This window comes from Hypomesus nipponensis, chromosome 17, assembly GCF_054491055.1.
Source record: "Hypomesus nipponensis isolate SF chromosome 17, ASM5449105v1, whole genome shotgun sequence".
Classification (NCBI taxonomy): domain Eukaryota; kingdom Metazoa; phylum Chordata; class Actinopteri; order Osmeriformes; family Osmeridae; genus Hypomesus; species Hypomesus nipponensis.
Window position 1 is genome coordinate 19,776,073 of NC_140377.1, and position 15,355 is coordinate 19,791,427.

The following is a 15,355-nucleotide window of genomic DNA, read 5'->3' on the forward strand; positions in this document are numbered from 1 at the left end:
GGATTGTTGGGTTTCAGAGTGCTACTGTGTAGCCCAGGCTGACAGGGCCTTCAGCAGCCAGGCTACAGTGTAAAGCAGCCATGCTGAAACCACTGGATATCGCAGTTCTGTCAGCGCCTTCATCTGGTTTAGAGAATAATCGAACTTCACATTTGTCACGATTGCAGTGCAGACTTCAAAATGTAGCCTTGCCTTTTCCTCAAACCATATAGATTCTTCGGATCAAGCTACTAAAACCGTTTAGTCTTTGTTGTAAATATTAACGTTTTAAGAATGGACATTTTATTATGGGTTCCACCATAGCTCATGAGCTGGGACCTTGATGCAGCGGCCTTGGTTCGAATCCAGCTCAGGTCGTTTCTGCATGTCTCTCCCCCTACATTTCCTGTCTCTCAACTAGAGGCCAACAATATATTTTTTTAAATTCCGCATATTTTATTGTACATGTGGTTTTACAGGCAGGCACTAGACTGCCTCTGAAACGACAACTCCTGACCATTTTAATGCTAGAGAGGAGACACCAGAACCTACTGAGGGTGCAGGTGGGGACCAGAAGCCATCACCCTCCCCTGACTTGGAGTCCCCAGAAGAGGTGTCCGGGGTCCCAGGTGTCTCTCGGGAGAATGACTCAATAAAAAATAGGAAAGCTGACAAACCAGCTACAGATCCATCTTATCAATGTTCTCCAATAGTCTGGATGGTACTCTAAAATGACTTGACATTATTCAAATCAATTATTATGGATTAATAGTTCTGTGTCTTGGCCAAATATTTTTGCTGTGTAAGCTGTGATTGCAGACGAATGAACTGAAAAGAGATATGTTTATAGCTTTCACAGCTAAAAAGGTATGTGATGTCATCAGTACTTCCCATACCAGACCTGTACGATAATATTGACAAAGTAGTAATCTATACGATCATTGAACACTCAATATGCATGATGTTTGAAACCTTAATCGGTAACTCCTCTATAACTGCTGACTGAAAAATTGTAAACTATACTGTGTAGGATGTGTGGAGCATGAATTCTGGGGTATGACTCATAAAAGAAGAATATAGGAAATAATACCGTATGTCGGATACACACGAGGTAATATTTCTCTAAACCTAGTATGGAACAGTGCTAGGCTACATTTGCACCATTGAAAATGTACAATAACATACACTCAGACAATACCACTCAATACACTTCAATAATACCGAAACACAGGAAACCACTTAAGTTTCGATAGACGCACAAATGAAAATATAACTCCAGAGCGCTCCACTCAATGTTTTGTCAAACTCACCCCTGCCTGGCTTGTCGAGGGCTGAAATTTGTCACCGTTTCTTGTATTCGCGTATTTAGATGACACCCTCACGCAGTTCTGTTTCGGGGACAGATGACCCCTTTAACAACTGACACTTGTTTAATTAAAATAGAAATGTATAAAGCCCGTTATCCATTGTACTTGCTTAACCGAACAACATAGTGTTTTGAGTAATAGTTTGAGATGATCCTGACATTGGGGATGAGGTGAAAATGTGCTAATCGATTTGAACTTGGAACTTTTGACAGCATGAAAACAATCTCTACAGTCTTCACTTCTACAATATCATTCATCACAATCACAGTAACACAATATCTTGTAAAATAATATCCCAAATATTTCTGAAGCAAACTGTAAGTTCAAAAACAGACATAACGAAATAATTGGATGTAATCAAAATAATTGGAAAAGTAATATTTCTATTATTTTTTTAATTGACTGAAACACATTGGCAATTGCGAGCATCAAAGTGAACCAACCCCTCTACTCGGAACAACCACTGAGAAAGTCACTTCATGACAGTGATCCAATTGCACGTCAGGTGCGTTTGAATGAAGTCTTGCCCACCTCAAATTTTATTGGTCGTCCAATTTGAGCGAGCACCTTAAAGCTGTGTAGGATGTGTGTTTGCGTTATGTTGGGTAGGGCGGCGTTTAGAGGTTGTTCAACATGGTGTGGTGTAATTCTCTGTTTTGCGCCTTGGTACTGAGGACTTTGGCCTGTTTTGTAGCAGTTTCCTATGGAAGTATTAGAGATGGGAGCACATTTAGGTTAACAAATGAAGAGACCGATCCGACGGAATTCGAAACCAAATTTAGAAGAGACTTAACGAGTTACGCAAATGAGCCCGGATCTCCGACTGGCGTCGTAACTAGAAACGGCTCTCTTGCCTTTGATTCAGACGGTCGGGAGTCTAACCAAACCACAGGCATGGCTTGTGAGTATACACAACATCCCTCAAGTTAGCCAACGCGTGTTTAGCGGCTCCTCCAGTATAGTAACTTCCTCCCTTTTGTCTTAGCTCGGCACCTGTCGATGAATGCCAAACTAAAACGCATGGGACCTTCAGTGCAGTGCGCTGATGATGCTATGACCTTGCGGGTGAGGGGAGGAAAGACTCCTCATTTTCTGGTTGACAATGGTGAGATCAATGATGCATTTCTGTGGATTTCCAGTGACAACGGCGAGTAGCTTGATCTGAGGATTTGCTTTCTGCAGGTGACGGCACTCTCATTCCCGTGACTCGGATGCCTTCTCAGTGTGGATTCTCTGTGAGAAGGTCACGCAGAGATGTGTTTTTTGTAGCTCCATACCAAGGCTGCCATGTTACCCAACAGGTAAGTCATAATGACGCAATGGCAGGCTAAAAACACCCCTCTTTATTTGGTTGCATTTGAGCCAAGTGGTCTACTCTTCCAACAGGGTGGAGATCATGTACTGCATTTAAAGCTGTGGGGGGAGTCCATGAAAATGTCTTGTCCTCTTGCCCCTCCTCGCCCTTCAGTCTCCTGCCTCAGAAAAGGCATGGTGTTGAATATGGGTAAAATTGCAGCAGATGCACTCTCTGTACAAGGTAAATTTCAGCAGTTGCTCTCGTTTTGAAACATGCCAATCTAAGTTCATGTACTGTATTTCAACAACCGTTTGCCAAATGACTAATAGTCAACTCTCGTTTAGTCTCTAACGTATGGGAGCCCCTGCTGTCATCCAGACAACTTTGTTGATTTACTGTGGCATCACATTCTAGCAGACTGATGATCAGGGCTCCTTACAAAGAACCCTGCGTCAAGATGGAGGTTTAGTGCCAACTTCTGATCACAAATATGTGTATGGTGTATATTTGGGTCTTCAACTAATGCTTTTGTGTTTACAGAATCGGGTGTATGTTCTTGTCCTGCTGATGAATGGCCAACAGTTTGCAGTATCCTGTCCATCTTCACCTGTTGATCCGCCAACAACCTATCCCCTGACACCAGACAATATTCCTTACCCTCAATTTCCCGGACACCCGGGTTACACTGGTTCCCCCGGGTCCCCTCAATTGCCAGGGCAGCCAGGCTCCCCCGGGTACCCACAGTTCCCAGAGCTGCCTGGTTCCCCTGGGTCCCCCCAGTTTCCAGGGCAGCCAGGTTCCCCCGGGTTCCCTCAGTTACCAGGGCAGCCAGGTTCCCCCGGGTTCCCTCAGTTACCAGGGCAGCCAGGTTCCCCCGGGTTCCCTCAGTTACCAGGGCAGCCAGGTTCCCCCGGGTTCCCTCAGTTACCAGGGTCCCCCCAATATCCAGGGCTGCCAGGTTCCCCCGGGTCCCCTCAGTTACCAGGGTCCCCTCAGTTCCCAGGGCAGCCAGGTTCCCCCGGGTCCCCTCAGTTCCCAGGGCAGCCAGGTTCCCCCGGGTCCCCTCAGTTCCCAGGGCAGCCAGGTTCCCCCGGGTCCCCCCAGTTCCCAGGGCAGCCAGGTTCCCCCGGGTCCCCTCAGTTCCCAGGGCAGCCAGGTTCCCCCGGGTCCCCTCGGTTCCCAGGGCAGCCAGGTTCCCCCGGGTCCCCCCAGTTCCCAGAGCTGCCAGGTTCCCCCGGGTCCCCCCAGTTCCCAGAGCTGCCAGGTTCCCCGGGACCCCCCAGTTCCCAGAGCTGCCAGGTTCCCCCGGGACCCCCCAGTTCCCAGAGCTGCCAGGTTCCCCCGGGACCCCCCAGTTCCCAGAGCTGCCAGGTTCCCCCGGGTCCCCCCAGTTCCCAGAGCTGCCAGGTTCCCCCGGGTCCCCCCAGTTCCCAGAGCTGCCAGGTTCCCCCGGGTCCCCCCAGTTCCCAGAGCTGCCAGGTTCCCCCGGGTCCCCCCAGTTCCCAGAGCTGCCAGGTTCCCCCGGGTCCCCCCAGTTCCCAGGGCTGCCAGGGTTCCCTCAGTCTCCAGGGCTGCCAGGGTTCCCTCAGTCTCCAGGGCTGCCAGGGTTCCCTCAGTCTCCAGGGCTGCCAGGGTTCCCTCAGTCTCCAGGGCTGCCAGGGTTCCCTCAGTCTCCAGGGTTGCCAGGGTTCACTCAGTTTCCAGGGCTGCCAGGTTTCCCTGGATCCCCTCTGTTCCCAGAATCCCCCGAATATCCAGGGCTGCCGGGTTCCCCTGAGTCTCCTCAGTATCTAGGGCTGCCGGGTTCCCCTGAGTCTCCTCAGTATCTAGGGCTGCCAGGTTCCCCTGGGTCCCCCCAGTTCCCAGAGCTGCCAGGTTCCCCCGGGCCCCCCCAATATCCAGGGCTGCTAGGTTCCCCTGAGTCCCCTCAGTATCCAGGGCTGCCAGGGTTCCCTCAGTTCCCAGAGCAGCCAGGTTCCCCTGGCTCCCCCCAGTTCCCAGAGCTGCCAGGTTCCCCTGGGTCCCCTCAGTTCCCAGGGTTCCCTCAGTATCCAGTGCTGCCAGGGTTCCCTCAGTATCCAGGGCTGCCAGGGTTCCCTCAGTATCCAGGGCTGCCAGGGTTCCCTCAGTTACTAGAGCAGCCAGGTTCCCCCGGCTCCCCTCAGTTTCCAGGGCTGCCAGGTTTCCCCGGTTCCCCTCTGTTCCCAGAATCCCCCCAATATCCAGGGCTACCGGGTTCCCCTGAGTCTCCTCAGTATCTAGGGCTGCCAGGGACCCCTCAGTTACCAGGGCTGCCAGGTTCCCCTGGGTCCCCCCAGTTCCCAGAGCTGCCAGGTTCCCCCGGGTCCCCTCAGTTCCCAGGGTCCCCTCAGTATCCAGGGCTGCTAGGTTCCCCTGAGTCCCCTCAGTATCCAGGGCTGCCAGGGTTCCCTCAGTTACCAGAGCAGCCAGGTTCCCCTGGCTCCCCTCAGTTTCCAGGGCTGCCAGGTTCCCCCGGCTCCCCTCAGTTCCCAGGGCAGCCAGGTTCCCCTGGCTCCCCTCAGTTCCCAGGGCTGCCAGGTTCCCCTGGCTCCCCTCAATTCCCAGGGCAGCCAGGTTCCCCTGGCTCTTCTCAGTTCCCAGAGCTGCCAGGTTCCCCCGGCTCCCCTCAGTTCCCAGGGCAGCCAGGTTCCCCTGGCTCCCCTCAGTTCCCAGGGCTGCCAGGTTCCCCTGGCTCCCCTCAATTCCCAGGGCAGCCAGGTTCCCCTGGCTCTTCTCAGTTCCCAGAGCTGCCAGGTTTCCCTGGATCCCCTCTGTTCCCAGAATCCCCTCAATATCCAGGGCAGCCAGGCTCCCCTGGGTCCCCCCAGTTCCCAGGGTCCCCTCAATATCCAGGGCTGCCAGGTTCCCCCGGGTCCCCTCAGTTCCCAGGGCTGCCAGGTTCCCCCGGGTCCCCTCAGTTCCCAGGGCTGCCAGGTTCCCCCGGGTCCCCTCAGTTCCCAGGGCTGCCGGGTTCCCCCGAGTCTCCTCAATATCCAGGGCTGCCAGGTTCCCCCGGGTCCCCTCAGTTCCCAGGGCTGCCAGGCTCCCCTGGGTCCCCCCAGTTCCCAGGGTCCCCCGGGTCCCCTCAGTTCCCAGGGTCCCCCGGGTCCCCTCAGTTCCCAGGGTCCCCCGGGTCCCCTCAGTTCCCAGGGTCCCCCCAATATCCAGGGCTGCCAGGGTCCCCCCAATATCCAGGGCTGCCAGGTTCCCCCGGCTCCCCTCAGTTTCCAGGGCTGCCAGGTTCCCCCGGCTCCCCTCAGTTTCCAGGGCTGCCAGGTTCCCCCGGGTCCCCTCAGTTTCCAGGGCTGCCAGGTTCCCCCGGCTCCCCTCAGTTTCCAGGGCTGCCAGGTTCCCCCGGGTCCCCTCAGTTTCCAGGGCTGCCAGGTTCCCCCGGGTCCCCTCAGTTTCCAGGGCTGCCAGGTTCCCCCGGGTCCCCTCAGTTTCCAGGGCTGCCAGGTTCCCCCGGGTCCCCTCAGTTTCCAGGGCTGCCAGGTTCCCCCGGGTCCCCTCAGTTTCCAGGGCAGCCAGGTTCCCCCGGGTCCCCTCAGTTTCCAGGGCAGCCAGGGTCCCCCGGGTCCCCTCAGTTCCCAGGGTCCCCCCTATATCCAGGGCTGCCAGGGTCCCCCCAATATCCAGGGCTGCCAGGTTCCCCCGGGTCCCCTCAGTTCCCAGGGCTGCCAAGTTCCCCCCTGTATCCAGGGTTGCCAGGGTTCCCCAGACCATTCCCAACCACTGCAAGCCCTTCCAATTCTGACTCGGCAGAGCTTCCTCCATACCCCTGGTTACCAGGTTTCCCTCTATTACCCAGACCGCTCCCAGCAACTACAAGAGCCACACCAGGGCTTCCTTACCACTCTTTTCCAAGGTCCCCTCAGTACCCCTGGTCCCTGACACCTGCCACAACAGCTGGACCCACTCATCCCCAGAGGCCTCCCTGTCTTAACTCCGCCCACGACAAACGCAAGGCAAAGAGGGTTAAGCAGATGGTCCCTTCAGTGTACGACATCATGTTCCGGGACGATGCTTCCCTTCAGTCGAATGTTACACAGGCTCCAGGAGGGACCCCCGAGTCTTCCACTGCTGGTGTTGAGGACCAGAGGAGGATTCCTGGGTTTGGTTCTGGCAGTAGGGATGCTCTCCCTCCTCCACCTGCTGAGGACTCTTAGCAAGTGACTCTTTAACAATTCTTTTGAGTAGTTGTGTAATGTCACTTCTGCACTTTTATAATAAAGAATTCTTAACTTTAAACTGACTGGGTTGGAATGTGTTGCTGTGAACATGAATTTCTGTATGGCATGGTTTGATCATTATCTTGTTTGATTTAAATGTTTGAAACTTTACTGAGTTGGGTTATTTGACATGCAGTTCTGCCAACTGGGTTTGTGTACTTTTATATACAGTACATTCACAAGTCAGTTGGTAAGACTTTCACTGTAGACCAATAGTGCTTGCGTTTGTCTGTCCCTCACAAGGGAAGCAGAGCTCTGAAGTGACTTTCTAGAGGATTGTTGGGTTTCAGAGTGCTACTGTGTAGCCCAGGCTGACAGGGCCTTCAGCAGCCAGGCTACAGTGTAAAGCAGCCATGCTGAAACCACTGGATATCGCAGTTCTGTCAGCGCCTTCATCTGGTTTAGAGAATAATCGAACTTCACATTTGTCACGATTGCAGTGCAGACTTCAAAATGTAGCCTTGCCTTTTCCTCAAACCATATAGATTCTTCGGATCAAGCTACTAAAACCGTTTAGTCTTTGTTGTAAATATTAACGTTTTAAGAATGGACATTTTATTATGGGTTCCACCATAGCTCATGAGCTGGGACCTTGATGCAGCGGCCTTGGTTCGAATCCAGCTCAGGTCGTTTCTGCATGTCTCTCCCCCTACATTTCCTGTCTCTCAACTAGAGGCCAACAATATATTTTTTTAAATTCCGCATATTTTATTGTACATGTGGTTTTACAGGCAGGCACTAGACTGCCTCTGAAACGACAACTCCTGACCATTTTAATGCTAGAGAGGAGACACCAGAACCTACTGAGGGTGCAGGTGGGGACCAGAAGCCATCACCCTCCCCTGACTTGGAGTCCCCAGAAGAGGTGTCCGGGGTCCCAGGTGTCTCTCGGGAGAATGACTCAATAAAAAATAGGAAAGCTGACAAACCAGCTACAGATCCATCTTATCAATGTTCTCCAATAGTCTGGATGGTACTCTAAAATGACTTGACATTATTCAAATCAATTATTATGGATTAATAGTTCTGTGTCTTGGCCAAATATTTTTGCTGTGTAAGCTGTGATTGCAGACGAATGAACTGAAAAGAGATATGTTTATAGCTTTCACAGCTAAAAAGGTATGTGATGTCATCAGTACTTCCCATACCAGACCTGTACGATAATATTGACAAAGTAGTAATCTATACGATCATTGAACACTCAATATGCATGATGTTTGAAACCTTAATCGGTAACTCCTCTATAACTGCTGACTGAAAAATTGTAAACTATACTGTGTAGGATGTGTGGAGCATGAATTCTGGGGTATGACTCATAAAAGAAGAATATAGGAAATAATACCGTATGTCGGATACACACGAGGTAATATTTCTCTAAACCTAGTATGGAACAGTGCTAGGCTACATTTGCACCATTGAAAATGTACAATAACATACACTCAGACAATACCACTCAATACACTTCAATAATACCGAAACACAGGAAACCACTTAAGTTTCGATAGACGCACAAATGAAAATATAACTCCAGAGCGCTCCACTCAATGTTTTGTCAAACTCACCCCTGCCTGGCTTGTCGAGGGCTGAAATTTGTCACCGTTTCTTGTATTCGCGTATTTAGATGACACCCTCACGCAGTTCTGTTTCGGGGACAGATGACCCCTTTAACAACTGACACTTGTTTAATTAAAATAGAAATGTATAAAGCCCGTTATCCATTGTACTTGCTTAACCGAACAACATAGTGTTTTGAGTAATAGTTTGAGATGATCCTGACATTGGGGATGAGGTGAAAATGTGCTAATCGATTTGAACTTGGAACTTTTGACAGCATGAAAACAATCTCTACAGTCTACACTTCTACAATATCATTCATCACAATCACAGTAACACAATATCTTGTAAAATAATATCCCAAATATTTCTGAAGCAAACTGTAAGTTCAAAAACAGACATAACGAAATAATTGGATGTAATCAAAATAATTGGAAAAGTAATATTTCTATTATTTTTTTAATTGACTGAAACACATTGGCAATTGCGAGCATCAAAGTGAACCAACCCCTCTACTCGGAACAACCACTGAGAAAGTCACTTCATGACAGTGATCCAATTGCACGTCAGGTGCGTTTGAATGAAGTCTTGCCCACCTCAAATTTTATTGGTCGTCCAATTTGAGCGAGCACCTTAAAGCTGTGTAGGATGTGTGTTTGCGTTATGTTGGGTAGGGCGGCGTTTAGAGGTTGTTCAACATGGTGTGGTGTAATTCTCTGTTTTGCGCCTTGGTACTGAGGACTTTGGCCTGTTTTGTAGCATTTTCCTATGGAAGTATTAGAGATGGGAGCACATTTAGGTTAACAAATGAAGAGACCGATCCGACGGAATTCGAAACCAAATTTAGAAGAGACTTAACGAGTTACGCAAATGAGCCCGGATCTCCGACTGGCGTCGTAACTAGAAACGGCTCTCTTGCCTTTGATTCAGACGGTCGGGAGTCTAACCAAACCACAGGCATGGCTTGTGAGTATACACAACATCCCTCAAGTTAGCCAACGCGTGTTTAGCGGCTCCTCCAGTATAGTAACTTCCTCCCTTTTGTCTTAGCTCGGCACCTGTCGATGAATGCCAAACTAAAACGCATGGGACCTTCAGTGCAGTGCGCTGATGATGCTATGACCTTGCGGGTGAGGGGAGGAAAGACTCCTCATTTTCTGGTTGACAATGGTGAGATCAATGATGCATTTCTGTGGATTTCCAGTGACAACGGCGAGTAGCTTGATCTGAGGATTTGCTTTCTGCAGGTGACGGCACTCTCATTCCCGTGACTCGGATGCCTTCTCAGTGTGGATTCTCTGTGAGAAGGTCACGCAGAGATGTGTTTTTTGTAGCTCCATACCAAGGCTGCAATGTTACCCAACAGGTAAGTCATAATGACGCAATGGCAGGCTAAAAACACCCCTCTTTATTTGGTTGCATTTGAGCCAAGTGGTCTACTCTTCCAACAGGGTGGAGATCATGTACTGCATTTAAAGCTGTGGGGGGAGTCCATGAAAATGTCTTGTCCTCTTGCCCCTCCTCGCCCTTCAGTCTCCTGCCTCAGAAAAGGCATGGTGTTGAATATGGGTAAAATTGCAGCAGATGCACTCTCTGTACAAGGTAAATTTCAGCAGTTTCTCTCGTTTTGAAACATGCCAATCTAAGTTCATGTACTGTATTTCAACAACCGTTTGCCAAATGACTAATAGTCAACTCTCGTTTAGTCTCTAACGTATGGGAGCCCCTGCTGTCATCCAGACAACTTTGTGGATTTACTGTGGCATCACATTCTAGCAGACTGATGATCAGGGCTCCTTACAAAGAACCCTGCGTCAAGATGGAGGTTTAGTGCCAACTTCTGATCACAAATATGTGTATGGTGTATATTTGGGTCTTCAACTAATGCTTTTGTGTTTACAGAATCGGGTGTATGTTCTTGTCCTGCTGATGAATGGCCAACAGTTTGCAGTATCCTGTCCATCTTCACCTGTTGATCCGCCAACAACCTATCCCCTGACACCAGACAATATTCCTTACCCTCAATTTCCCGGACACCCGGGTTACACTGGTTCCCCCGGGTCCCCTCAATTGCCAGGGCAGCCAGGCTCCCCCGGGTACCCACAGTTCCCAGAGCTGCCAGGTTCCCCTGGGTCCCCCCAGTTTCCAGGGCAGCCAGGTTCCCCCGGGTTCCCTCAGTTACCAGGGCAGCCAGGTTCCCCCGGGTTCCCTCAGTTACCAGGGCAGCCAGGTTCCCCCGGGTTCCCTCAGTTACCAGGGCAGCCAGGTTCCCCCGGGTTCCCTCAGTTACCAGGGCAGCCAGGTTCCCCCGGGTTCCCTCAGTTACCAGGGCAGCCAGGTTCCCCCGGGTTCCCTCAGTTACCAGGGCAGCCAGGTTCCCCCGGGTTCCCTCAGTTACCAGGGTCCCCCCAATATCCAGGGCTGCCAGGTTCCCCCGGGTCCCCTCAGTTACCAGGGTCCCCCCAATATCCAGGGCTGCCAGGTTCCCCCGGGTCCCCTCAGTTACCAGGGTCCCCTCAGTTCCCAGGGCAGCCAGGTTCCCCCGGGTCCCCTCAGTTCCCAGGGCAGCCAGGTTCCCCCGGGTCCCCTCAGTTCCCAGGGCAGCCAGGTTCCCCCGGGTCCCCCCAGTTCCCAGAGCTGCCAGGTTCCCCCGGGTCCCCCCAGTTCCCAGAGCTGCCAGGTTCCCCCGGGTCCCCCCAGTTCCCAGAGCTGCCAGGTTCCCCCGGGACCCCCCAGTTCCCAGAGCTGCCAGGTTCCCCCGGGACCCCCCAGTTCCCAGAGCTGCCAGGTTCCCCCGGGACCCCCCAGTTCCCAGAGCTGCCAGGTTCCCCCGGGTCCCCCCAGTTCCCAGAGCTGCCAGGTTCCCCCGGGTCCCCCCAGTTCCCAGAGCTGCCAGGTTCCCCCGGGTCCCCCCAGTTCCCAGAGCTGCCAGGTTCCCCCGGGTCCCCCCAGTTCCCAGAGCTGCCAGGTTCCCCCGGGTCCCCCCAGTTCCCAGGGCTGCCAGGTTCCCCCGGGTCCCCCCAGTTCCCAGGGCTGCCAGGTTCCCCCGGGTCCCCCCAGTTCCCAGGGCTGCCAGGTTCCCCCGGGTCCCCCCAGTTCCCAGGGCTGCCAGGTTCCCCCGGGTCCCCCCAGTTCCCAGGGCTGCCAGGTTCCCCCGGGTCCCCCCAGTTCCCAGGGCTGCCAGGTTCCCCCGGGTCCCCCAGTTCCCAGGGCTGCCAGGTTCCCCCGGGTCCCCCCAGTTCCCAGGGCTGCCAGGTTCCCCCGGGTCCCCCCAGTTCCCAGGGCTGCCAGGGTTCCCTCAGTCTCCAGGGCTGCCAGGGTTCCCTCAGTCTCCAGGGCTGCCAGGGTTCCCTCAGTCTCCAGGGCTGCCAGGGTTCCCTCAGTCTCCAGGGCTGCCAGGGTTCCCTCAGTCTCCAGGGCTGCCAGGGTTCCCTCAGTCTCCAGGGCTGCCAGGGTTCCCTCAGTCTCCAGGGCTGCCAGGGTTCCCTCAGTCTCCAGGGCTGCCAGGGTTCCCTCAGTCTCCAGGGCTGCCAGGGTTCCCTCAGTCTCCAGGGCTGCCAGGTTTCCCTGGATCCCCTCTGTTCCCAGAATCCCCCCAATATCCAGGGCTGCCGGGTTCCCCTGAGTCTCCTCAGTATCTAGGGCTGCCAGGTTCCCCTGGGTCCCCCCAGTTCCCAGAGCTGCCAGGTTCCCCCGGGCCCCCCCAATATCCAGGGCTGCTAGGTTCCCCTGAGTCCCCTCAGTATCCAGGGCTGCCAGGGTTCCCTCAGTTCCCAGAGCAGCCAGGTTCCCCTGGCTCCCCCCAGTTCCCAGAGCTGCCAGGTTCCCCCGGGTCCCCTCAGTTCCCAGGGTTCCCTCAGTATCCAGGGCTGCCAGGGTTCCCTCAGTATCCAGGGCTGCCAGGGTTCCCTCAGTTACTAGAGCAGCCAGGTTCCCCCGGCTCCCCTCAGTTTCCAGGGCTGCCAGGTTTCCCCGGTTCCCCTCTGTTCCCAGAATCCCTCCAATATCCAGGGCTACCGGGTTCCCCTGAGTCTCCTCAGTATCTAGGGCTGCCAGGGACCCCTCAGTTACCAGGGCTGCCAGGTTCCCCTGGGTCCCCCCAGTTCCCAGAGCTGCCAGGTTCCCCCGGGTCCCCTCAGTTCCCAGGGTCCCCTCAGTATCCAGGGCTGCTAGGTTCCCCTGAGTCCCCTCAGTATCCAGGGCTGCCAGGGTTCCCTCAGTTACCAGAGCAGCCAGGTTCCCCTGGCTCCCCTCAGTTTCCAGGGCTGCCAGGTTCCCCCGGCTCCCCTCAGTTCCCAGGGCAGCCAGGTTCCCCTGGCTCCCCTCAGTTCCCAGGGCTGCCAGGTTCCCCTGGCTCCCCTCAATTCCCAGGGCAGCCAGGTTCCCCTGGCTCTTCTCAGTTCCCAGAGCTGCCAGGTTTCCCTGGATCCCCTCTGTTCCCAGAATCCCCTCAATATCCAGGGCAGCCAGGCTCCCCTGGGTCCCCCCAGTTCCCAGGGTCCCCTCAATATCCAGGGCTGCCAGGTTCCCCCGGGTCCCCTCAGTTCCCAGGGCTGCCAGGTTCCCCCGGGTCCCCTCAGTTCCCAGGGCTGCCAGGTTCCCCCGGGTCCCCTCAGTTCCCAGGGCTGCCGGGTTCCCCTGAGTCTCCTCAATATCCAGGGCTGCCAGGTTCCCCCGGGTCCCCTCAGTTCCCAGGGCTGCCAGGCTCCCCTGGGTCCCCCCAGTTCCCAGGGTCCCCCGGGTCCCCTCAGTTCCCAGGGTCCCCCGGGTCCCCTCAGTTCCCAGGGTCCCCCCAATATCCAGGGCTGCCAGGGTCCCCCCAATATCCAGGGCTGCCAGGGTCCCCCCAATATCCAGGGCTGCCAGGGTCCCCCCAATATCCAGGGCTGCCAGGGTCCCCCAAATATCCAGGGCTGCCAGGGTCCCCCCAATATCCAGGGCTGCCAGGGTCCCCCCAATATCCAGGGCTGCCAGGTTCCCCCGGCTCCCCTCAGTTTCCAGGGCTGCCAGGTTCCCCCGGGTCCCCTCAGTTTCCAGGGCTGCCAGGTTCCCCCGGCTCCCCTCAGTTTCCAGGGCTGCCAGGTTCCCCCGGCTCCCCTCAGTTTCCAGGGCTGCCAGGTTCCCCCGGGTCCCCTCAGTTTCCAGGGCAGCCAGGTTCCCCCGGGTCCCCTCAGTTTCCAGGGCAGCCAGGTTCCCCCGGGTCCCCTCAGTTTCCAGGGCAGCCAGGTTCCCCCGGGTCCCCTCAGTTTCCAGGGCAGCCAGGTTCCCCCGGGTCCCCTCAGTTTCCAGGGCAGCCAGGTTCCCCCGGGTCCCCTCAGTTTCCAGGGCAGCCAGGGTCCCCCGGGTCCCCTCAGTTTCCAGGGCAGCCAGGGTCCCCCGGGTCCCCTCAGTTTCCAGGGCAGCCAGGGTCCCCCGGGTCCCCTCAGTTTCCAGGGCAGCCAGGGTCCCCCGGGTCCCCTCAGTTTCCAGGGCAGCCAGGGTCCCCCGGGTCCCCTCAGTTTCCAGGGCAGCCAGGGTCCCCCGGGTCCCCTCAGTTTCCAGGGCAGCCAGGGTCCCCCGGGTCCCCTCAGTTTCCAGGGCAGCCAGGGTCCCCCGGGTCCCCTCAGTTTCCAGGGCAGCCAGGGTCCCCCGGGTCCCCTCAGTTTCCAGGGCAGCCAGGGTCCCCCGGGTCCCCTCAGTTTCCAGGGCAGCCAGGGTCCCCCGGGTCCCCTCAGTTTCCAGGGCAGCCAGGGTCCCCCGGGTCCCCTCAGTTTCCAGGGCAGCCAGGGTCCCCCGGGTCCCCTCAGTTTCCAGGGCAGCCAGGGTCCCCCGGGTCCCCTCAGTTTCCAGGGCAGCCAGGGTCCCCCGGGTCCCCTCAGTTTCCAGGGCAGCCAGGGTCCCCCGGGTCCCCTCAGTTTCCAGGGCAGCCAGGGTCCCCCGGGTCCCCTCAGTTTCCAGGGCAGCCAGGGTCCCCCGGGTCCCCTCAGTTTCCAGGGCAGCCAGGGTCCCCCGGGTCCCCTCAGTTTCCAGGGCAGCCAGGGTCCCCCGGGTCCCCTCAGTTTCCAGGGCAGCCAGGGTCCCCCGGGTCCCCTCAGTTTCCAGGGCAGCCAGGGTCCCCCGGGTCCCCTCAGTTTCCAGGGCAGCCAGGGTCCCCCGGGTCCCCTCAGTTTCCAGGGCAGCCAGGGTCCCCCGGGTCCCCTCAGTTTCCAGGGCAGCCAGGGTCCCCCGGGTCCCCTCAGTTTCCAGGGCAGCCAGGGTCCCCCGGGTCCCCTCAGTTTCCAGGGCAGCCAGGGTCCCCCGGGTCCCCTCAGTTCCCAGGGCAGCCAGGGTCCCCCCAATATCCAGGGCTGCCAGGGTCCCCCCAATATCCAGGGCTGCCAGGGTCCCCCCAATATCCAGGGCTGCCAGGTTCCCCCGGGTCCCCTCAGTTCCCAGGGCTGCCAAGTTCCCCCCTGTATCCAGGGTTGCCAGGGTTCCCCAGACCATTCCCAACCACTGCAAGCCCTTCCAATTCTGACTCGGCAGAGCTTCCTCCATACCCCTGGTTACCAGGTTTCCCTCTATTACCCAGACCGCTCCCAGCAACTACAAGAGCCACACCAGGGCTTCCTTACCACTCTTTTCCAAGGTCCCCTCAGTACCCCTGGTCCCTGACACCTGCCACAACAGCTGGACCCACTCATCCCCAGAGGCCTCCCTGTCTTAACTCCGCCCACGACAAACGCAAGGCAAAGAGGGTTAAGCAGATGGTCCCTTCAGTGTACGACATCATGTTCCGGGACGATGCTTCCCTTCAGTCGAATGTTACACAGGCTCCAGGAGGGACCCCCGAGTCTTCCACTGCTGGTGTTGAGGACCAGAGGAGGATTCCTGGGTTTGGTTCTGGCAGTAGGGATGCTCTCCCTCCTCCACCTGCTGAGGACTCTTAG

General features: G+C 55.9%; 1 protein-coding gene and 3 long non-coding RNA genes across 4 annotated transcripts; all 4 read left to right on the plus strand.

The window, feature by feature from the left end:
• Positions 1-1,960: 1,960 nt before the first annotated feature.
• Positions 1,961-3,026, plus strand: LOC146253915 (uncharacterized). Its single transcript, XR_014731879.1, has 5 exons — positions 1,961-2,247; positions 2,332-2,451; positions 2,529-2,647; positions 2,733-2,883; positions 2,988-3,026. It is a non-coding gene; the product is annotated as an uncharacterized LOC146253915 (long non-coding RNA).
• Positions 3,027-4,397: 1,371 nt separating this feature from the next.
• LOC146253916 (uncharacterized) lies at positions 4,398-15,132 on the plus strand (the record flags this gene model as incomplete). The annotated part of the gene is made up of 4 exons (XM_084677657.1): positions 4,398-6,829; positions 12,398-12,467; positions 13,382-14,214; positions 14,979-15,132. Coding segments are annotated over 4 exons (3,489 nt in total), but the record flags the coding sequence as incomplete, so codon positions are not given.
• Positions 9,130-9,792, plus strand: LOC146253917 (uncharacterized). The gene is made up of 3 exons (XR_014731882.1): positions 9,130-9,413; positions 9,498-9,617; positions 9,695-9,792. It is a non-coding gene; the product is annotated as an uncharacterized LOC146253917 (long non-coding RNA).
• Positions 9,898-10,682, plus strand: LOC146253918 (uncharacterized). Its single transcript, XR_014731881.1, has 3 exons — positions 9,898-10,049; positions 10,154-10,272; positions 10,350-10,682. It is a non-coding gene; the product is annotated as an uncharacterized LOC146253918 (long non-coding RNA).
• Positions 15,133-15,355: the final 223 nt, after the last annotated feature.